The 19,779-nt window shown below is 42.8% G+C and overlaps 1 protein-coding gene across 8 annotated transcripts in view; it reads left to right on the top strand.

Annotated features, from left to right (window-relative positions):
* The window catches only part of EPS8 (EGFR pathway substrate 8, signaling adaptor), a 202,081-nt gene that overhangs the window by 180,410 nt on the left and 1,892 nt on the right, over positions 1 to 19,779 (top strand). For all 8 annotated transcript variants that reach the window (XM_061125076.1, XM_061125073.1, XM_061125074.1 and 5 more), the window contains 3 exons: positions 3,013 to 3,235; positions 16,668 to 16,848; positions 18,072 to 18,201. In XM_061125076.1, coding sequence (XP_060981059.1) covers positions 3,013 to 3,235; positions 16,668 to 16,848; positions 18,072 to 18,201 — 534 coding nt within the window. The remainder of the gene's footprint in view (positions 1 to 3,012; positions 3,236 to 16,667; positions 16,849 to 18,071; positions 18,202 to 19,779) is intronic.

The raw sequence follows: 19,779 nt of genomic DNA, 5'->3' as shown, positions 1-19,779 counted from the left end.
ATTATCAACAGAAAGTGCATGTTCCATGTGTGCTCAGTCACTCGGTCACATGTCCAGCTCTTTGTGGCCCCATGGACTGTAGTCTGCCAGTCTCCTCACGGAATTTTCTAGGCAGGAATACGGGAGTGGGTTGCCGTTTCCTACTCCAGGGGATCTTACCGACCCAGGAATCAAACTGTAGTCTCTTGACTCTCCTGCATTGGCAGGCAGGTTCTTTACCGCTGCCACCATCTGGGAAGCCAACATGTTCCATGGAATCTAGCAATTCTGACTTTCTGAGAAAGAGAAAAAAACCCAAGAGATATTTTGTTTTAAGCGGAACTTGAAATATATTTGCGGGAGATAAAAAGCAAGAGTTAGGAAGTACCGATGATGGTAGAGAAGTAGGGCCACACGGAGATGACCCATCATCCCTGTCTGCTCAGTACTGAGGGATTTGAAGGGATGTGGGACTTTGAGTGCTAACCCTGGGAGGGTCCCAGGCTAAATGGGAATAGTTGGCCAAAATTCCTTTTTGGGTTTGGAGACTCAGCACCCTTGGTTCAGGAGAAGAAAGTTCGGGGTAGAGTTCTACTCTCTAAGACTTTCCATTAAGTTGATGGGCCATCAGCTCTCTACTTCCAACCAGAAGTAACCGAGAAGCAGGGGAAGGAGGAGAAGAGCAGTGACTGGGTGGTAAGTAGACAACAGTAGAGAGGATGGGGGCCCAGAGAGAGAAAAGGGATTTCATGAGTCAGGCCTGATTCTCTTTCCTTCCCATGGAGGATGACTTAGCCATTTCTATGTAAAACCACCTTGTCAGAACAGGTTGTAATGATTTAAGGAAAGTGCTTCCCACCCCATCCCTTTTTTATTCCATGAGGGATAAAAGCATGAGGCAGGTAGGAGAACCATGAAAAGGGGAAAATATGCAAGTAAGTAAAATTTACAACCTAGTTCATGATCATTTTCCTTTGGTTTCTCTGTATATTATATATACACATATATATACACACATACATACATATATATATATATATTTTTTTTTGTTTGTTTGTTTAAGCCTGTGATAGATTATACTGATAAAGTTGTGTTATGTAGCAATGACAGATGATTGAAATGAGGCACAGAAGATTTGGCGAGCCTGTGTGCAGGCTTGATTGTGACAGTAACACAGGTATTCAGTTGTTCACAGTATTATTTGATGGCTAGCAAAACACGAGCTGTTCTTGTTTTTTTGAAAGCAGAAAAATATGCATCATACCATGGAATGCAGAAGCTGATAGCATTTTTTGGTTTGTTTAAGCGTTAAAAGCAATCATTTAAATGCTGACACTTTTGAAATCCTAACGTGAGAATTCACTAACTTGATGAAGTCATGTGCCGAGGACATTCTTGTCAAGGGAACACTGTATATACATTAATCAGATGACATTGGTGTGTGCTAAGTGTTACATGTCTTTGATGTTTGCTGTATTTTGATTGCTCGAAGTATTTTATTGGCCCAAATATAGGAACGTTGTTTTTTAGATCATCATCATCATAATAATGTATTCAATTATCAAATGTTAGAAATGTTTCCAGGCCTTGGATGTGGAGGGGTCAGCAAAGTCTGTTTCTCTCCCATTTAACTCCATGGCTTGCTCTGTGAATTTAACTCCTCCGCCCTCCCATCTCCCTCCAAGAAACAGCAGCAGGATAAACTCTTCTTTCAGTACTTCTCCCATCCTTGGTTCGTAACCCTCCTGCCTCCCCTACCCACGGGTGGGTGAATGGAAGCTTTTAAAGAGACAGTAGTGAACCCGCGCTGCGTCCCCATCTGGTTTCCACAGGTGTTAACTCATTTGCTGTGAAGGTGCCTCTGAGGATGGTGTGTTGTTTCTTAAGTAAGAAAAAGTGATGAATGTGTGTGGTGTGTGTTTTGATATTTTTGATCTCTGTGGAAATTGGGAAGGCCTCTTTTAAAATCAGTACTGCCTTATATTTGGGCCAATTTAGAAATTAAAAAAACTTTCTTCTAGCCAAAGAACCAGATTACCAAAAGGCTTGCTTTTTGCATTTTATTGGCTAATCCTGAATTTCAGGATAATTAAAATTGTGCCAGTACTGTATCTAAACTCTACCTAAATTATAAGTCATTGCTCTGTAGCTTTGATCTGATCCAAAAAATTGCCTTTTGTGAATTTGGAACTTATTCTAATACAGTTATCTGTTATTTTGTTTAAAGCTTTAACTATTGTTTTTAGTTTAATAGGGAATATATATATGTATATAAATATTATTTTATAATAGCCTAAATCATTTAAAAATTACTGAAAGCTATATATTCTGTCACATCCACCTTTTAAAATACAAATCCCCACATGACCTTTTTTTCTAATAATATGCTTTTGAGACGTAGTCATAAACATTTAATTAAAGATTATCTCATGACCCTCACCACTTAACAAGAAATTTAACCAATTAGCTTTAAGATGATGGCCAAAAAGGTTATGGTTTGAAAAAATTAACAGTATTTTAAATTTGTTTATTTTAAAGCATAGCCCTTTTATCTATTGAAATATTATCCCTCTTTTTAGCAAATTACTTGGAAACAACAAAATTAAACACTTTTGAATAAAACATGCATTTAAAATAAGGAGTAACTAATGCCTTATGTGGTTGATATCAGACATCTTTTGCCTACCCTGCTGTTGTATGATTCCTGGTTCAAATTTAGTTTTCTTGTCATTTATTACTGTCATTAGTACTCCTGTTTGCTATTGGTATATACTTTTGACTGCTGAATTTACATTTTGATTCTGAAGAAATGTGTAGAATATTTAAAAGTAATTTTTAATAATTGTTGCATCATGTAGGATTGGAGGATTATATGTGTGCATGTGTGTACATTAATGCACCCACAAATTTGCTATGGATCTGCAAGTAAGTTTACAAATAAAGAGCCAACAACATCCAGTCAAAGTATAATTTACTTTCCTAGCCTAGGTTTATATCTTCACAATTCTGAATGAATTATTTGTTTCTTTGTAGAAACAAAGGATGGAGTATGGCCCAAGAGCAACCGACATTCCTTCTGCCCCATCACCTCCTCCAACACCGGCTCCTGTCACTGTCCCCCTCCCACCTTCCACTCCAGCACCTATTCCGGTGTCGAAGATCCCGGCAAACATAACCCGTCAGAACAGCAGCTCCAGCGACAGTGGTGGCAGTATTGTGCGAGACAGCCAGCGACAAAAACAAGTTCCTGTGGACCGTAAGTTTCCCAGGGAGGCAAAAATACACAGTTTCTCCTGTGAATTAAAAGCACTACTAGGTAAAAAATTTTGAATGTTGTTTCTGCTGGTATATGCTAAGTCCCTTCAGTCATGTCCAACTCTGCGACGCTATGGACTGTAGCCCACCAGACTCCTCTGTCCATGGGATTCTCCAGGCAAGAATGTTGGAGTGAGCTGCCATGCCCTCCTCCAGGGAATCTTCCTGACCCAGGGATTGAACGTGTGTCTCCTGAAGCTCCTACATTTCAGGGATTCCTTACCACTGAGCCTCTAGGGAAGCCCCTCTGCTGGTAATAAATATTATTAAATATAAGTAATAGTCCTTTATACTTGCATGGTGCTTCATTGATTGCAAAGTCCCTTATATCTCATTTCTCATCCTCCAAGTAATTCTAAGAAACAGGAAGTCCTCTTTACTCTCTAATGTGTGCATTTCTACACATATTCCAATATATTGTGGTGGCTGAATGCAGACTCTGAAGCCAGACAGACTTGAGTCTGTATAGTGAAACATCACTTGCTGGCCATGAGACCTTCAACAATATAATTATTTTCTCTCTACTTTAATATCTGACTCTTTGCAAACCCATGGACTCTAGCCCACCGGGTTCCTCTGTCCATGGGATTTCCTAGGCAATAATACTGGATTGGGTTGCCAGTTCCTTCTCCAGGGGATCTTCCTGACCCAGGGATCAAACCCAGTCTCCCACATTGCAGGCAGATTCTTTACCATCTGAGCCACCAGGAAAGCCTACATATATATATATATATATATATATATATATATATACACACACACACACACACACACACACACATATGAAACTGTTGGGTGTTGGTTCAGGGGCTCCGAAGAGCTCTAGTACCATAGTCCTTGATGTCTCAGTGCAGAAAATAATTCAGCGAGAAGCAAAGAGACAGATAAAAAGTGATTTATGAGAATAAAACACTTATGAGGCTTATGAACTGGTGGGCGAGAGATGCCTTGCCCCAAGAACTTACTGGGCTACAGTTTTCTAATCAAAGGAAACATCAGGAGGGGAAGAAGAACTTCTTTGTCTTTGTTGAGTGGACGTCATGCTTCCATCATCAGCTCCTCCTCAAGGTCGGGCAAGGGAGTTTTCTTGTCCCTGCCTGGTGAAACTAGGTCCACAGAGTATTGTTTATGTGTGCAGAGAGCATGTCCTAGGGATCACTGACTTCCTGAGCTCACTGGGCAGGATGTGGGTCTCATGCCACCATTGTTTTATTGTTTTGGGACACGTCTCATGCTTCTCTTGCATGGTTTTGTTGTTAAGCATGCCTCCTTGGTTTTGCAGTTAAGCAAACCTACTTTCCTGAGTAATCATTAACTTACAGGGGTCTCCCATATTTTTTACTTACAATCCTGTAGTGGGATTAACTATTTACTCACCTACTTGGCTTCCTTGGTGGCTCAGATGGTAAAGCCTGCAATGTGGGAAAGCCAGGTTCGACAACTGGGTAGGGAAGATACCCTAGAGAAGGAAACGGCTACCCACATCAGTATTCTTACCTGGAGCATTCCTTGGACTTAGGAACCAGATGGGCCACAGTCCGTGGAGTCATGAAGAATTGGACATGACTGAGCGACTAACACTTTTCACTTTCTTTTGTCCCTTTACTCTGTCCCTATCATATATATGGTATGTATACACACACACACAAAATCACACTAGCTTAATATCATTAGTTCTGAATTCTGTTCTTTGCTCATATAAATATACTTTTACTGTAGATGATCACTCTATTTTCTTTACTTTCAATATTATTTATACTGTTGGAGTGAAAATTCATCTTCATGTGAAATCTCATCTCTGGCATCCAGATACATGTCTTGGAACTATTAACTTTATAGCTGGATCAGATACTTGAGATTCAGGTTCTTATCTCAGTAAATCATAGCCCCATCTATTCAGTTGTGGTCCTTCTTGATAAATTAAAAGTTTTTTTAAAAGAAGACCCTGAAACTATTACTGTTTAATTGTTTTGGAAATTCTGGCTAAATACAATAAGCACAAACCTACTTTTATACATTACTTTCTCAACTGAAGTATAGTAAAGTTTAAATTACCTTCTTATCTATATCTTGACCTTACCAAAGAAACTAATGGAAAAATGAAGTTTTGGAAAAATGATAAACTTTTTCTGTGCAGCAAAAATAACTATGCCTGCGCGCGTGTGTGGTTGAGAGTATGTGTATAATTGGCTACTAAATTTTAAAATGGCTACATTTCCCTGTATTTTTTAAAAGGTTGCTTTTCTTTTTTTTCAGACAATAAAGACATAGTTTTGAGATGAGAAAGTTCTATAAATGTCTTTGTTGATTTCCCTAAGGAAAACATTGCTCTCAGAGAGTTTCTTCCTTCTTACCACCAGTTTATAATATCCCCCTTCCCTGATCCGTCAGTGCAGTAATCTTTGACATGGTGGCACTTTTTTTCCAGGCCTGGGATCAGGGTTCATAGGCATCCAGGCCCAATTTTGGAACAGTCTGTGGGCTGGGACAATTTGTTCTTTGTCCTACTCTAAGAAACTAAGAATAACCTAATGGGAAAGAGGCGTGGTTAGAATTCTTTTTTTTTTTTTTTTGATACTGGAGTGCAGTTTATTACACCGGCGGGCCCAAGGCAGAGTCTCCTCTTAGCCAAGGACCCCGACCAGCATTTGTGAAAATCTTTTATACCCCATGTGTCCAAACCCACTACCCCAATTCCCTTGAGACTTACATAAACAAAGGAAGGGTAAATACAACTACAATAACCCCATCATTCACGTGTTATGTGTTCAAACAGTCAATAATCAATAAGCCCACAGTTACATTCCAAATAGTTAATAACTGATAAGCCTGTGCTTACATTCTGATAGATAGTGTCCGGAGGCAGGGGTGATTAGTGTCTGTTCTTCAAGATTCCCCTGCCCAGAGGGGGGTCTTATCCTTCCATTGTCATTCCCACAGGCGCTAAGCACAGAGTTCAGAGTCCACTGGAGAGGTGGCCACGCACGATCAGCACAGACAGGCCTGAGATGGAGTCCAGGCCCTATGAATTCCTTCTTCATTCCCCCCTCTTGATGCTCTTAGTTTCCATAACGAGCATCATTTATTGAGATATATTGTACCTTAGCCCTCCTGCCACCCACATGAGAGAATGCTATCAACCTCTGGGTTACAAAATTCACAAGGCATTGTAGGAAGCAGGGTCCACAAAGCAGTATGATCAAGATTACTATAACAACAGTTCATTAGACATGGCTTTCACTTGATTTTGCATATCCTCCAAGGCAGCAGATACATCTTCAGACAGGTCAGGGATGTACACACCATTCGCCAAAGTCCCTCCTTGGGCTGCTGTGAGTATGTCTAATGCCATCCTATTTTGAATTACTGCCTTCCTCATCTGAATCTGTTCTTCGTTCAAAGCTTGAATGGCTTTAGTACTGTGTAAGAGGGCCTGTTTAATGAAATTAGTTAAGGCCTCTACCTTAACCATGATATCCGTTGTCCCTACAGAGAGTATAAACAAGGCAGCAAGATAGTCATACCATTGGAACACAGATCGTGTCCATCTTGCATGCAGATAAGGCAGGTTTACTGGAGGCTGGTGTAGGCTAGGCTTAATTCTGCCATGGGCGAAAGCAAATCCTAATGTGCAACGCCCCACCCAGCCAACTGGTAACCATGGCCATAAGTTAAGCCCACAGAGCCACTGGGTCCCATTGGGGGCTACCCAGCGGATTCCAGGATTATATTTCCAGTCGGAACCGGGCCACTGAGCAGACTGATTGGGGTGATAGGTAACTTCCAAGATTTGTTTACTTTGTTCAGGGGACAAATAACAATTCTTTTGGGTCTAGGGGATGGTCTCCAAATCCAACTTTCTGTTCTTTTTGTTCCCAGCAAATAGTAGCAGGGGCAATCAACTGTCCTTTCTCAGGAGTCATCCAGAAATATTCATCCCAGACCTGGTAGTATTGCTCAAGGCACCGGGAGGCCTGTCCCCCTTTTGTAAGGGAGCCCTGTTCCTCTTTAATTCTCATATATGAGGTATAAGCCTTTGTTATCTCCGTAAGGCTGGTGTTCATGTTAAATGTAACCCTATGTCCCTGGCCCATTGATGGCTTCTTCTAACACCAGAGGGCAAAGAAAGGTTATGGTTGGTGAGAGAAAGGAAAGTTCCTTTCTGTTGTTAAAGTCCCCATAATGGAGTGACGATACCCACCAGGGGAGTCTGTCTATTGCTAACAGGGGCATAGCCCCACATACCCAAGTTCAGAATTGCATTGGTGAGGCCGAGCAGCAGGAGTCGTTTACCCAGCTCCATCCTGTAGAGGGCTCGTCTGGGACCTAGTTTTCTTCTTCCTCCTCAGAATGATCTTGGTTTCCCGTGGGTCGGTGGGGTCCTTCTGGGTGGTCCACTCGGTGTCCTCCGGGTCAGCGTGGTATGCCTTCTTTGCTCTGGTGTGATGGATCAAGGGACAATACCTGCAACTTTAACTGCAGTAGGGGTAGTTAGAATAACATAAGGGCCCTTTCACCAAAGGGCTAGCAAATCATGTTTCCAATCTTTGACCCATACTTGGTCACCAAGTGTAAACTCATGAATCTGTTCCCCAAGGGGGAACGGCACCCTTTCTTGTACAAACTTAGTTACCTGATTTATTACCTTACCCAGTTCCATCTGCTGTGAAATCCTATCCCCCCTTACCTGAGGCAAATTTGTTGACACCTGTTTTCTTATGGGAGAAGGCCTCCCATACACAATTTCGTGTAGAGAATAGCCTTGGGACTGTGGGGTCATCCTGAGTCTGAGCAGAGCCATTGGGAGCAAGTCCACTCAGGAGCAGTCAGTCTCTCTGATCCACTTGGAGAGTCTCTTTAAGTGTCCGGTTGGTTCATTCCACCATCTCAGAACTCTGGGCCTCCTCTTTGTAGATCTGTGCCTTCTTCTTCGACACCCGGTAACCTGCTTCCATCAACAGCTGGAGCAGTGCATTTGTCCCTTTCCAGCATTTTTCCTTGGTCTCAGGCAGCCAGCAGCAGGTCATCCCCCTATTGTAGGAGCTGACATCCATACTCTTCCGGATGGAATGAGTCCAGATCAGAAGCCAAGGCTTCCCCAAAGATGGCTGGGAAGTTTTTAAACCCTTGTGGGGGAGTCCAGATGAGCTGTTGTTTGGTGCTCCCCACTGGATCTTCCCATTCAAAGGCAAAGATGGGCTGTGACGCTGGGGCGAGGCATATGCAGAAGGCATCCTTGAGATCTAGGCAAGTGTAAACTTTAGTCCTCGGTGGGAGGAGGCTAAGTAAGGTATAGGGGTTTGGAACAGTGGGATGTAAAGTCACAGTAGCCTGGTTGACTAGCCTGAGATCTTGTACAGGCCTATAGTCCTGTCCTCCTTCCCTTTTGACTGGCAGGATTGGCGTATTCCAAGCCGACTGGCACTCTACTAGAATGCCTGCTTGTTTCAATCTATTGATATAGGGCAATATGCCGGCTCAGGCCTCCATCCATAGCGGGTACTGGCGCCCTCTAACCGGGATGGTGCCTGGTTTGAGTTCCATTATCACTGGGGATTGATGTTTAGCCAGCCTGGGGGGAGGGGGGGGTTGTCTTCCACCCAGACCTCAGGGAATAATTGAGTTAGCTCCCTCATGCTCTTCTGGCCCACCCGGTTCTGCCTTCAGAGGCTCATGCAACCTCCACTCATCTTGGGTTGGTATTGAGAGAGAGGGCAAATAAGTCATAGAGTCCGTCCAGAAGGTGGGCCTCTCCTCAGGGGAGAAAGTCACTTGTGCTCCTAGTTTGGAGAGCAAGTCTCTTCCCAACAGGGGTACTAGGCACTCAGGAATGTAGAGGAATTCATGAATCACTTGGTGCCCGCCACCCCCCCCCCCCCAATCTGACATTTTCTGGGCTGGCAAAACGATTTAGTCATCTCTTCTCCCGATACCCCAGTTACAGCGGTAGTCTTTGTGGACAGAGGTGCCACAGGTTTTGTTACTACCGACAGTTCTGCTCCTGTATCCACCATGAAGTCAATGTTTTGGTCCCCCACTTTTACGGTTACCATGGGCTCTCAGGGACCTGATATCTCTGAGCCCTAGCAGCCCTAGTTAATTTCCAGGTCAGCAAGCCCCACAACTGCAGGAGCTTCCTCTTCCTTCCATGCCTTAGGGCATTCATTCTTCCAGTGGCCAAAAGCTCGGCGCCACGCCAGGCACACTGGTTTGGCTGTAACGAGCCCAGGGCCTCCCTTGGGACCGGCTGAAGGACTGTCCTGTCCTTGGGGCAGATGAGGTTTTCTGGAGGGCCCAAGACAGACTTTCCCAGAGCAGCAGCTAGCACTGTAAGTCTCTTGTCTGTTCTCTTTTATTCCCTCTGGCTCTCTGGCAGAGCGCAGTCTCTGCTTAATTCCAACATCTCCCTCCCCCTCTTGTCAGTACTCACCGGGAGAGGCGGGTATAGCTTGGGCGGTTCGGTTGGAGCCGGATTCTGGAAGTGTTGGCCAGAGGCTTCTGTCACCGGGATCGGAGCCTGCCCAAATGGCGGCTCTACGAACTCCGGGAAAGCTGGCTGTTGCAGAAACTTCACCTGGCCCTGGATTAAGGCGGCCTCCAGTCCTGGTGAAGCACTGGGAGGCAGGCGTGTCATTATCCAGTATGCGGGAGGGGTCAGGTCATCCCCGTCCAAATCCTGTAGAATTTCCTTTTTTATCATCAGTCAATTTTTGTGCCATTAATATTTTTCCCTTTCCCTTCTGGATACAGAAACTTGTCCAAGTAGGAGGGTCTCGAGCTAACCCTAGCCATGAGTCAATAGATGGACATTGATCCAGGTGTCCTGGCTCTCCTGTGACTTTAAGTTCACGGTGTTCTCTGGTGGCCATCCTGCTCCCATAGGAGTCCATTCGACCTCACAGAGTATGTGGAGGCAGTTAGGCTTCATCTTCACCCCATAGTCTCCTCCTAATCCCTTCTTTAAATTTTTAATCATGCACTCCAATACAGTTGCCTTAGATTCACTTTCCCCCATCTTGCTTACCTTCTCGGACCTTCTTCTACTTTTCCTTTTCGTTCTGTCTACGAAGTTCTCAGTACCCTATGTACTTCTGATATTTCCACTCAGTGACACTTAAATTGCCATTCTGCCTCCTTCCTAATTGGGGCGAGAAGAGCCTTACCTGCCAGACCCCAGAGGGAGAAGGGGGATCGGCGTGTCTTCACCTGCCAGTCAGCATAGCTGAACCAGAACATCACATGGTCCAAGACTGTTTCTCCCTTAAAGTCCATTCTGCCTTGGTGGGCTTGATCAGAAACACAGATGGGTTAAATATCCCATGTCCCAGGCCATCTCCGGAAAAGCCAATTCATACTCACTTCTGTATCCCCCTCCTTCTAGCCTAACAATTCCGAGGGGGTCAAGAATTTCACAGCAGACAGGACACCTCCTGGGGAAGGGCAGAATACGAGCATACAAGGACCAGTTTCCTATCCTAAAAATCCCCTGGCGATCGCTTGGTAATAATTTTCCCCGAGACGGCGTGGAAACACCTCCTAAATGACCTTCACAAATTTCCTTCCTAAACCCTAGCACGCTCGTCGACCTGTGTACCAAGCAATCGCCGCCTGCCTATTCCAGGCTCCTGTGGGTCCCCGCTCCTTCTTGTCCCTCCCAGGGAGGTGATCAGGCCCCCTCTTCCACCCTGCCGGGTGGGTTCCTCCCCACCTGAGCGCTCAGTTCCCCTGCTGCCGTCCACTACCTGCTGACGTGAAAGGTCCGGGCGTTGAGAAGCAGAATCCTTCCAGAGGGGCGAGGCGCCTTCCCCCCTCTAGGAGATTCAAGCCACAAAGCCTCGGGGTGGCCTCAAATGAGACCTGTCTCCTCAAAGTGAGGAGTTTCCCGGCCCATGCACCAAATGTTATAGCCACGCTTTCCGGGAAACAAACTCACTCAGAAGGACAATGCAGATAGTGGAGTGCAGTTTATTACACCGGCGGGCCCAAGGCAGAGTCTCCTCTTAGCCAAGGGCCTAGAATTCTTTAAAGATAGAGAACTCTCCTGATAATTGTGACTCATCATTTTTAAGTCTGTTTTTCATAAGTAAAAGGGTGACATTGGTATGTAAAACATAAACATCTCTCCCCAAATAAACACTTGTACTTGTTTCCTTAAACTAGTAACATTCTACATTTACTTATATAATGTTCCTTTTAAAGGTAGCTCAAAAAATAGTTTGTCATTAAATAAAGATAATCCTTTTTGTAAAACAAATATCCTCTTGATAACTTTTTATCTTTGTGAGTACTTTTTTGGAGAACATTTATTCTGAATGAATGTTGGGGCTTCTCAACAGTCTTTTAGAAGCAAACAGACATGTTTCTTTATCAGTAGCCTGGTTTCTTTCAAAATATAGATTTTGTGCTACCTGTGTTCTCTGCATAAGGTCTCTGAGAAATCTGATAAGACTTCTGATAAGATAAAATTGAAGGAGCTGTAATTTGAATACTCACCCATAAAAATGTTACCAGATAGCCATGGACAAGGAGAAAAAGTCAACAGGTCCATTGATTCAAACCAGCTGCTAGAGCCTTGTGTCACATGAGCTCAGTTCAGTTCAGTTCAAGTTGCTCAGTCATGTCCGACTTTTTGTCGAACAAAGAGGCAGGACACCCCAGGCTTCACTGTCCATCAACTATCCTTCGCTGTCCAGCAACTCCCGGAGCTTGCACAATCTCATGTCCCATTGAGTTGGTGATGCCATCCAACCATCTTATCTTCTGTCATTCCCTTCTCCTCCTGCCTTCAATCTTCCCCAGAATTAGGGTCTTTTCTAATGAGTGTTCTTCACATCAGATGGCCAAAGTATTGGAGCTTCAGCTTCAGGGTCAGTCCTTCCAATGAATATCCAGGGTTGATTTTCTTTAGGATTGACTGGTTTGTTTTCCTTGCCGTCCAAGGGACTCTCAAGAGTCCTCTCCAACACCACAGTTCAAAAGCATCAATTCTTTGGCACTCAGCTTTCTTTATGGTCTGATTCTCACATCTGTACATGACTACTGGAAAATTCATAGCTTTGACTATATAGGCCTTTGTTGGCAAAGTAAATGCCAACAAAAAAAAAGTTGGCAATGTCTCTGCTTTTTAATATGCTATCTAGGTTGGTCATAACTTTCCTTCCAAAGAGTAAGCGTCTTTTAATTTCATGGCTGCAATCACCATCTGCAGTGATTTTGGAGCCCCCAAAAATAAAGTCTGATACTGTTTCCACTGTCTCCCCAACTATTTCCCATGAAGTGATGGGACTGGATGCCATGATCTTAGTTTTCTGAATGTTGAGCTTTAAGCCAACTTTTTCACTCTCCTCTTTGACTTTCATCAAGATGCTCTTTAGTTCCTTTTTGCTTTCTGCCATTAGGATGTTGTCATCTGCATATCTGAGGTTATTAATATTTCTCCCAGCAATCTTGATTCCAGCTTGTGCTTCATCCAGTCCAGCATTTCACATGATGTACTCTGCATATAAATTAAATCAACAGGGTGACAGTATACAGCCTTGACGTGCTCCTTTCCCAATTTGGAACCAGTCCATTGTTCCATGTCCAGTTCTAACTGTTGACCTGCATACAAATTTCTCAGGAGGCAGGTAAAGTGGTCTGGTATTCCCATCTCTTTAAGAGTTTTTCACAGTTTGTTGTGATCCACACAGTCAAAGGCTTTAGTGTAGTCAATGAAGTAGAAGTAGATGTTTTTCTGGAATTCTCTTGCTTTTTCTATGATCCAGTGGATGTTGACAATTTGATCTCTGATTCCTCTGTCTTTTCTAAATCCAGCCTGAACATCTAGAATTTCCCTGTTCACTTACTATCGAAGCATAGCTTGGAGAATTTTGAGCATTACTTTGCTAGCGTGTGAGATGAGCACAATTGTGTGGTAGTTGGAACATTCTTTGGCTTTGCCTTTCTTTGGGACTGGAATGAGAACTGATCTTTTCCAGTCCTGTGGCCATTGTTGAGTTTTCCAAATTTGCTGGCATATTGAGTGCAGCACTTTAACAGCATCATCTTTTAGAATTTGAAATAGCTCAGCTGGAATCCCATCACCTCCACTAGCTTTGTTCCTAGTGATGCTTCCTAAGGCCCACTTGACTTCTCACTGCAGCATGTCTGGCTGTAGGTGAGTGATCACACCATCGTGGTTATCTGGGTCATGAAGATCTTTTTTGTATAGTTCTTCTGTGTGTTCTTGCCACCTCTTCTTAATATCTTCTGCTTCTGTTAGGTCCATACCAATTCTGTCCTTAATTTTGCCCATCTTTGCATGAAACGTTCCCTTGATATCTCTAATTTTCTTGAAGAGATCTCTAGTCTTTCCCATTCTATTGTTTTCTACTGTCATACAAGCTATTCAGTTCTATTTGTCATATTTTCAAAAAAGCTCTCCTCTTCCCACTTTTGAAGAGATCAATGCTTCAGTTGTTTTGCATGTCTTCTGCTTGCTTTGAAATGTTACTCCTTTTATTTGAGTTTAATCTTTAGTAATTTAAGAAGTGTTGTTTTAGAGAGAGGTGTAAAGTTAGTCTAGTATGTTGTTATGTGCTAGAACATTGCAAGTGGAAACCAAAACCAGGAACACATCACAAGAGGTTTTTATATTCCTAGGAAAGAGGTTATACTTTAGACTGGAGATGGTCCTGCAGTGGCTAAGTCAACAGATCCGGAAATAAATCTTTTAGTGTGGTGATACTTTTTTTATTATTTCTTTGAGATGTTCTCCTCTGTTGTATGGCAGTGTGACTAAATCGCAGTGATTTAAAAGAGTTAACTAATAAAATGCATGCCATGTATTAGCTAAATGTAACCATTGGTAATATTCCCTCTCTCTCTAGCCTCTCATCCTCCCTCCTTTCCTCTCTTCCTTTCACTTATTTCTCTTTCTTTTGACTTCTGTTTTCTTCAAAAGCTTTCCTGAGTACTTGAGGAATTAAAAAAAAATTAGGCTAAAATAACACTATCTTATTTCACACTTTCACTTATTTCCCAGGGACACCAAATACTTTCCGAAATATTCTTCCTGAAGAAAAGAATCAGAAGAGTGGTCACAAAAGCTCACTTAGTGACCAGGTCACTGTCACTTGCAAACTTAGTTAAATTGGATTACTGTATCAGTTCTTTGTGCTTAATCCTTGAAGGTGATATACTGCAAATATGTATGTGTATGTCTCTGACTCAGATTTTAAAAGGATAAATTTAGCTGTTGTATTGAGAAAAGAATGAAGAACAAAGAGTGGGGTCATGGAGAGAAGCAACAGAGAGATCTGTGAACAGACTGGTGGATCAGACCAAGCTGGCAACAGAAAAAAGATGGAGTGAAGTGGTTGGATGTGTGGCATATTCTAATGGTAGGACCAACAAGTTTTGCCAGTGGATTGGATGTAATTGAGGGCAAAGGGGAATCAGGCATACCTCAGTGGTATTTTGCTGGAGGAACTGAAAAATAGAATTCCCAACTAAGTTGGGAAGTCTAGCATAAAAGCAAGCTTCAGGAGAAGATGAGTCATTCCAATGTGGACATGTTACATTTGCAATATCTAGTAGACATCCAAATGAATATATCAAGTAGAGAGTTGGTGTAATGAGTCTAGAGTTCTGAGGACCAGCCTGGACTGCAGAAATAATTTGGGTAGTCACCAGCTTTTAAATGGTGTTTAAAGCCATGAAACCACCCACAATGATCATTGGTGCAGAGAGTGCATCAAGAAAAGAGGTCTAAGGACTGTGCCCTGGAGAGTTAGGGAGATGAGACAATTCCGAGAACAGGATACTGAGGCCTGTGAGACAGGAGAAAAATCAGAGCGTGTATGTGTCCTGAAGGCCACAAGAAGGTGTTTCAAGGAGGAGTTGCCTTCTTCAAATGTTGCTCATGGATGGCATAAGTAAATGACTGGGAATCAACCATTGGAGCTTAGCAAAATGATGCGGAGAGATGCACCAATAGCCTAATTGCAGTGAATTTAAGAGGAAATTGAAGAACAGGAGTTTCAGCAGGCTAGTCTGGACAGTTTTTCTAGTTTTGCTAAAAGAGAAGCAGAGAAATAGGCAGTAGCTGAGAGGGGACATGGGATTAAGAAAGGGCTTATTTAGGAACGTCCCTGGCAGTCCAGTGGTTAGGACTTCTCCTTCCAATGCAGGGGGTGCAGGTTTGATCCCCACTCAGGAAGCTAACTAAGATCCCATATGCCTCACGGCCACAAAACCGAAACATAAAAACAGAAGCCATATTGCAGCAAGTTCAGTAATGACTTTAAAATTGGTCCACTTAAAAATCTTAATAAAAAAAAGCTCTTATTTAAATGTGAGAGAAGTAACAAAATAATAGCATGTTAATTGGTTGAAATGATTCAAAGAGGAAAATGGATAACATGGGAGAAGCAGGGGGAAATTACTGTCAGAGGATTTAAATCGACAGAGGCCGTGGGGTCTAGTGCACTTGTAGAGGGGTGGCCTGAGGACTCTGGAGTCACTTGTCTCTAATGCAATAGAAGGACAGTTGGCAGAGTGTACAGAGAAGGTGCTGGTGGTGCTGGTGGTGAGGAGAGCTTCTAGGGAATCTTGGCGGGGAGAGCTGCTAAGGAAACTTAGGGTTCTCAGTTTAACTTCTTTATTTTACCCAGAAATGATGAAAATGAGATCATCAGCTCAGGGTAAGGATTGGAGACTGGGTGTTGGGAGGTTCACAGAAGGAAGAACACAGGCAGTGTTTGTCTAACAGCAGCTGATTACATGGTCCAAGGTGGGATTTCTCACCTTGAGCCCTGTGGACGTTTGAGGCTGCATAATTCTCTGCTGTAGGAGACTGACCTGTGTGGATTGCAGCCTGTCTTGTCATCTCAGGCCTCTACTCACTGCATGATGGTAGCTTCCTTCTTTCTCGACCCCCATTTGTGACGTCTTCCAAGTGTCTCTGGCTGTTGCCAGATGTCCCCTGGAGTCAAAATCCCCCACCCAGTTGAAAACCACTGGCCTCAGGAAATGTAGTGTGCTTATCAGGGAGCATTAACCGCCCAGTGAAGGTGCATGATCATGAATTTAACATGAGCTCACTCAGCACTGTTGTGTTCTATTCGCTGTGCAGGTGTAGCACAGAATAAGAAAGTGAGATTTAACAAGGGCGGGGGTCTTGCCAAATGAATACAGTGAAGACAGAGAAGAAACAGGGAGAGGTTTTAATAATTGATCATGAAGTTTATGCTTGGTGAGAATGAACGGGAAGATAGGAGGAATACTAGATTGTCAGCCCTGCTGGGGTCAAAAGATGGTTGGCTTCGGAGTTCTAGAGAGAGTGAGTTGTTGGGGCTTTCAAAAAAAATAACCTCCTCTGTGTTGGTATCTAGGGAGGAAATCTCAGATGGAGGAAGTGCAGGATGAACTTATCCACAGACTGACCATCGGTCGGAGCGCCGCCCAGAAGAAGTTCCATGTGCCACGGCAGAATGTGCCAGTTGTCAACATCACCTATGACTCCACCCCAGAGGAGGTGAAGACCTGGCTGCAGTCAAAGGGCTTCAACCCTGTGTAAGTCTCTCTGGGGACCCTTTACAGTTCCGTGCGTAAAGCACGCAGTGTTTTCAGTTTGATCACTAAGATGCACAAGTGATTCCTAGAAAATGTGAGAACCCAAGCTGCATCTGTTATACTTAGGAAATGACTCTAGCCATTTATAGTTAAAAAAAGAATTGCAAGAAGCAGAAATAACTGTCTTTTGTTGGCACCCCATTTTCTAGATGGTGGTGTCTGTTCATCATTGGTTTCTAAAGCAGTCTGTTAGCAGCTGTCTTTATCCTTTAGAAGGTCACATGTGTAGACTGTGATCTTAAACTTGACTCCCTAGGCCACAGAGGACATAAAGCAGAAAATTTCCTCCCGCTGCAGCATATAGATCCCAAGCAAATAAAAAAAAAAAGATGACATTACTTATCATGGGTTATAACCTAATAGAGCTTTTCCTTTTGGAAATCCATAGTGAAGTTTCTATTTTTCTATTCAAAAATCGTAAATATTTTGTGTATATTTGGTACACATATTTGAACATGTATTTGAACTCTTTGAACAATACGTATTCAAGAGAACCTGACACATTGCAAACTCACCTATTACTGAAAAGAATGAGGCACACTGGTTAGTCAGTTGCCTGACTGCTAGAAAGTTATCTATTCCTTCTACAAAACACCACATTTCAAGGAATTGCTACAACATAATAAGAATAATAAACCCAGATGGCTCTTTTTTGATAGTTTATGATTAGTGATCTTATTATTAGTGATAATGACCTCAAGGTCACTATCAAGCTAGCCCCCTGTCATTGCCCTAAGCACTCTAGTACCATTTATGATTTGCAGTGTATAGAACACCTAGAAAAGGGAGATTGTAGAGGACCAGAAATTTTCCTTTTGTTTTTTCCAGACAGTTTGTATATATGTATGTATGTATTTGTAATTTATTTTTATATAAATATAGTTGATTTACAGTGTCGTGTTAATTTCTGCTATAAGCAAAGTGGCTCAGCTATGCATCTATATACATTCTTTTTTATATTCTTTTCCATATGGTTTACCCCAGGATGTTGAATATAGTTCCCTGTGCTATACAGTAGGACTTGGTTGCTTATCCATCCTATCTATAATAGTTTGCATCTGCCAACTCCAGACTCTCAGTTCGTCCCTGCCCCTTGGCCACCACAAGTCCAGACAGTATTTTTAATGCTCTGTTTTTTTCCTTTCTTTCTTTTGTTTTCTCAGGACTGTTAATAGTCTTGGAGTATTAAATGGTGCACAACTTTTCTCTCTCAATAAAGATGAACTGAGAACCGTCTGCCCAGAAGGGGCCAGAGTCTTTAGCCAAATCACTGTTCAGAAAGCTGCATTAGAGGTATGACTTGCCAACCTAAGATGGTGTTTTTCTATATTAGTCATGAGGGTGGACTGCAGTTTGAATGCTCTGGAAATAATGTTTGTGTCCCTACTGGTCACTCTCTCTCCCTTTCGTACAGAGCTGAATTCAACTTGAATCAGGTTTCATAATCTGTTACTGGAGTCATCAGTGGCCACTTTTAGGGAGTTAATTTATTGTAAGTGTGCCTGCAGAGTGAAGCTTGAGCTTCATGTATTTTTGGATGTCTACTAAAAAGCCTAACGCTTTCATTTTATATGTGCTAACTACTTCTGTAGGAATTTTGTTTATTCATTTACTTCAAGTGGATAAATGACCTAAGAGGCCAAAACATTTTTGCCTGTCCTTAATGTTTAGTTTGTAGATTCTAGCAAGTTAGAGATTGCTGTTGTTTAGTTCCTAAGTCGTGTCTGACTCTTTTGTGTCTCCACGGACTGCAGCCCACCAGGCTCCTCTGTCCATGGGATTTCCCAGGCAAAATACTGGAGTGGAGTGCCCTTTCCTTCTTCAGGGGATCTTCCCAACCCAGAGATGGAACCCAGGTCTCCCGCACTGCAGGCAGATTCTTTACCACTGAGCCACCAGGGAAACCCAGGTTTGAGGTTATAAAGTGTTAAAACCGTGGCTGCGTGCCTTAGGCCTGCTTAGTGAGGTGAAAGTTGCTCAGCCCGACTCTTTGCAACCCCATGGACTATACAGTTTATGGATTCTCCAAGCCAGAATACTGGAGTGGGTGGGTAGCCTTTCCCTTCTCCAGAGGATCTTCCCAACCCAGGGATCAAACCCAGGTCTCCTGCACTGCAGGCAGATTCGTTACCAAATGAGCTATCAGATAAGCCTGCTGCTGCTGCTGCTAAGTCACTTCAGTCGTGTCCGACTCTGTGCGACCCCATAGATGGCAGCCCACCAGGCGCTTATACATATAAATAATCTGAGGGAAAATATTAGGTAGGGACCACTGGAAACAGAGAGCCCTGAAGAGTAGTTCCTTAGTTATAGTTGTCTCTATGGAAGCAGGAGAGTAAATTTTTTCTAGATTGGATATACTTAAGCTTCCAATATCCTTCTCTACTTAACATGGGCTGTGTAAAGGTAGTAGTTTCTAACTGTTACATCTCTCAGCTCTTAATAGCTTTCGTGAAAAATTAAACTCAGACTCAAATGAAAAGATATAGGCTTTGGTGTGAAATCAATACACAATTATCTCTAGCAGGTATATTGTATAAATAACGTACTGAAATAGGCTTGTGCATGCAACCCTGTAACCATTCTCAGTCGGGAGAAATATTTCCCTTGGAAAATTTTCCTACCACATTGATCTTGCTTAGTCCTATATTAGGCTTACTGTCTGTTGAATATGAATCAGGATTATATTTTTCCTCAGACTGTTTAGTTACCATTATACATTCTGATTTTATTGAGAATGTGTAAATTACTCCCTAAGGGTTAAGTAAGTTCCATAATCCTAACACTTCTGAGTTCCTTCAGTCCAGACTCCCTATTGCTATCATTTTCCCTGACTGCCCATGTCCTCCTGGCCTCTTGTTCCTCTTCCTC

Source organism: Dama dama, chromosome 22, assembly GCF_033118175.1.
Source record: "Dama dama isolate Ldn47 chromosome 22, ASM3311817v1, whole genome shotgun sequence".
NCBI lineage: Eukaryota > Metazoa > Chordata > Mammalia > Artiodactyla > Cervidae > Dama > Dama dama.
Note: the sequence above shows the minus strand (reverse complement) of the source record. Positions and strands in the feature narration are given on the sequence as shown.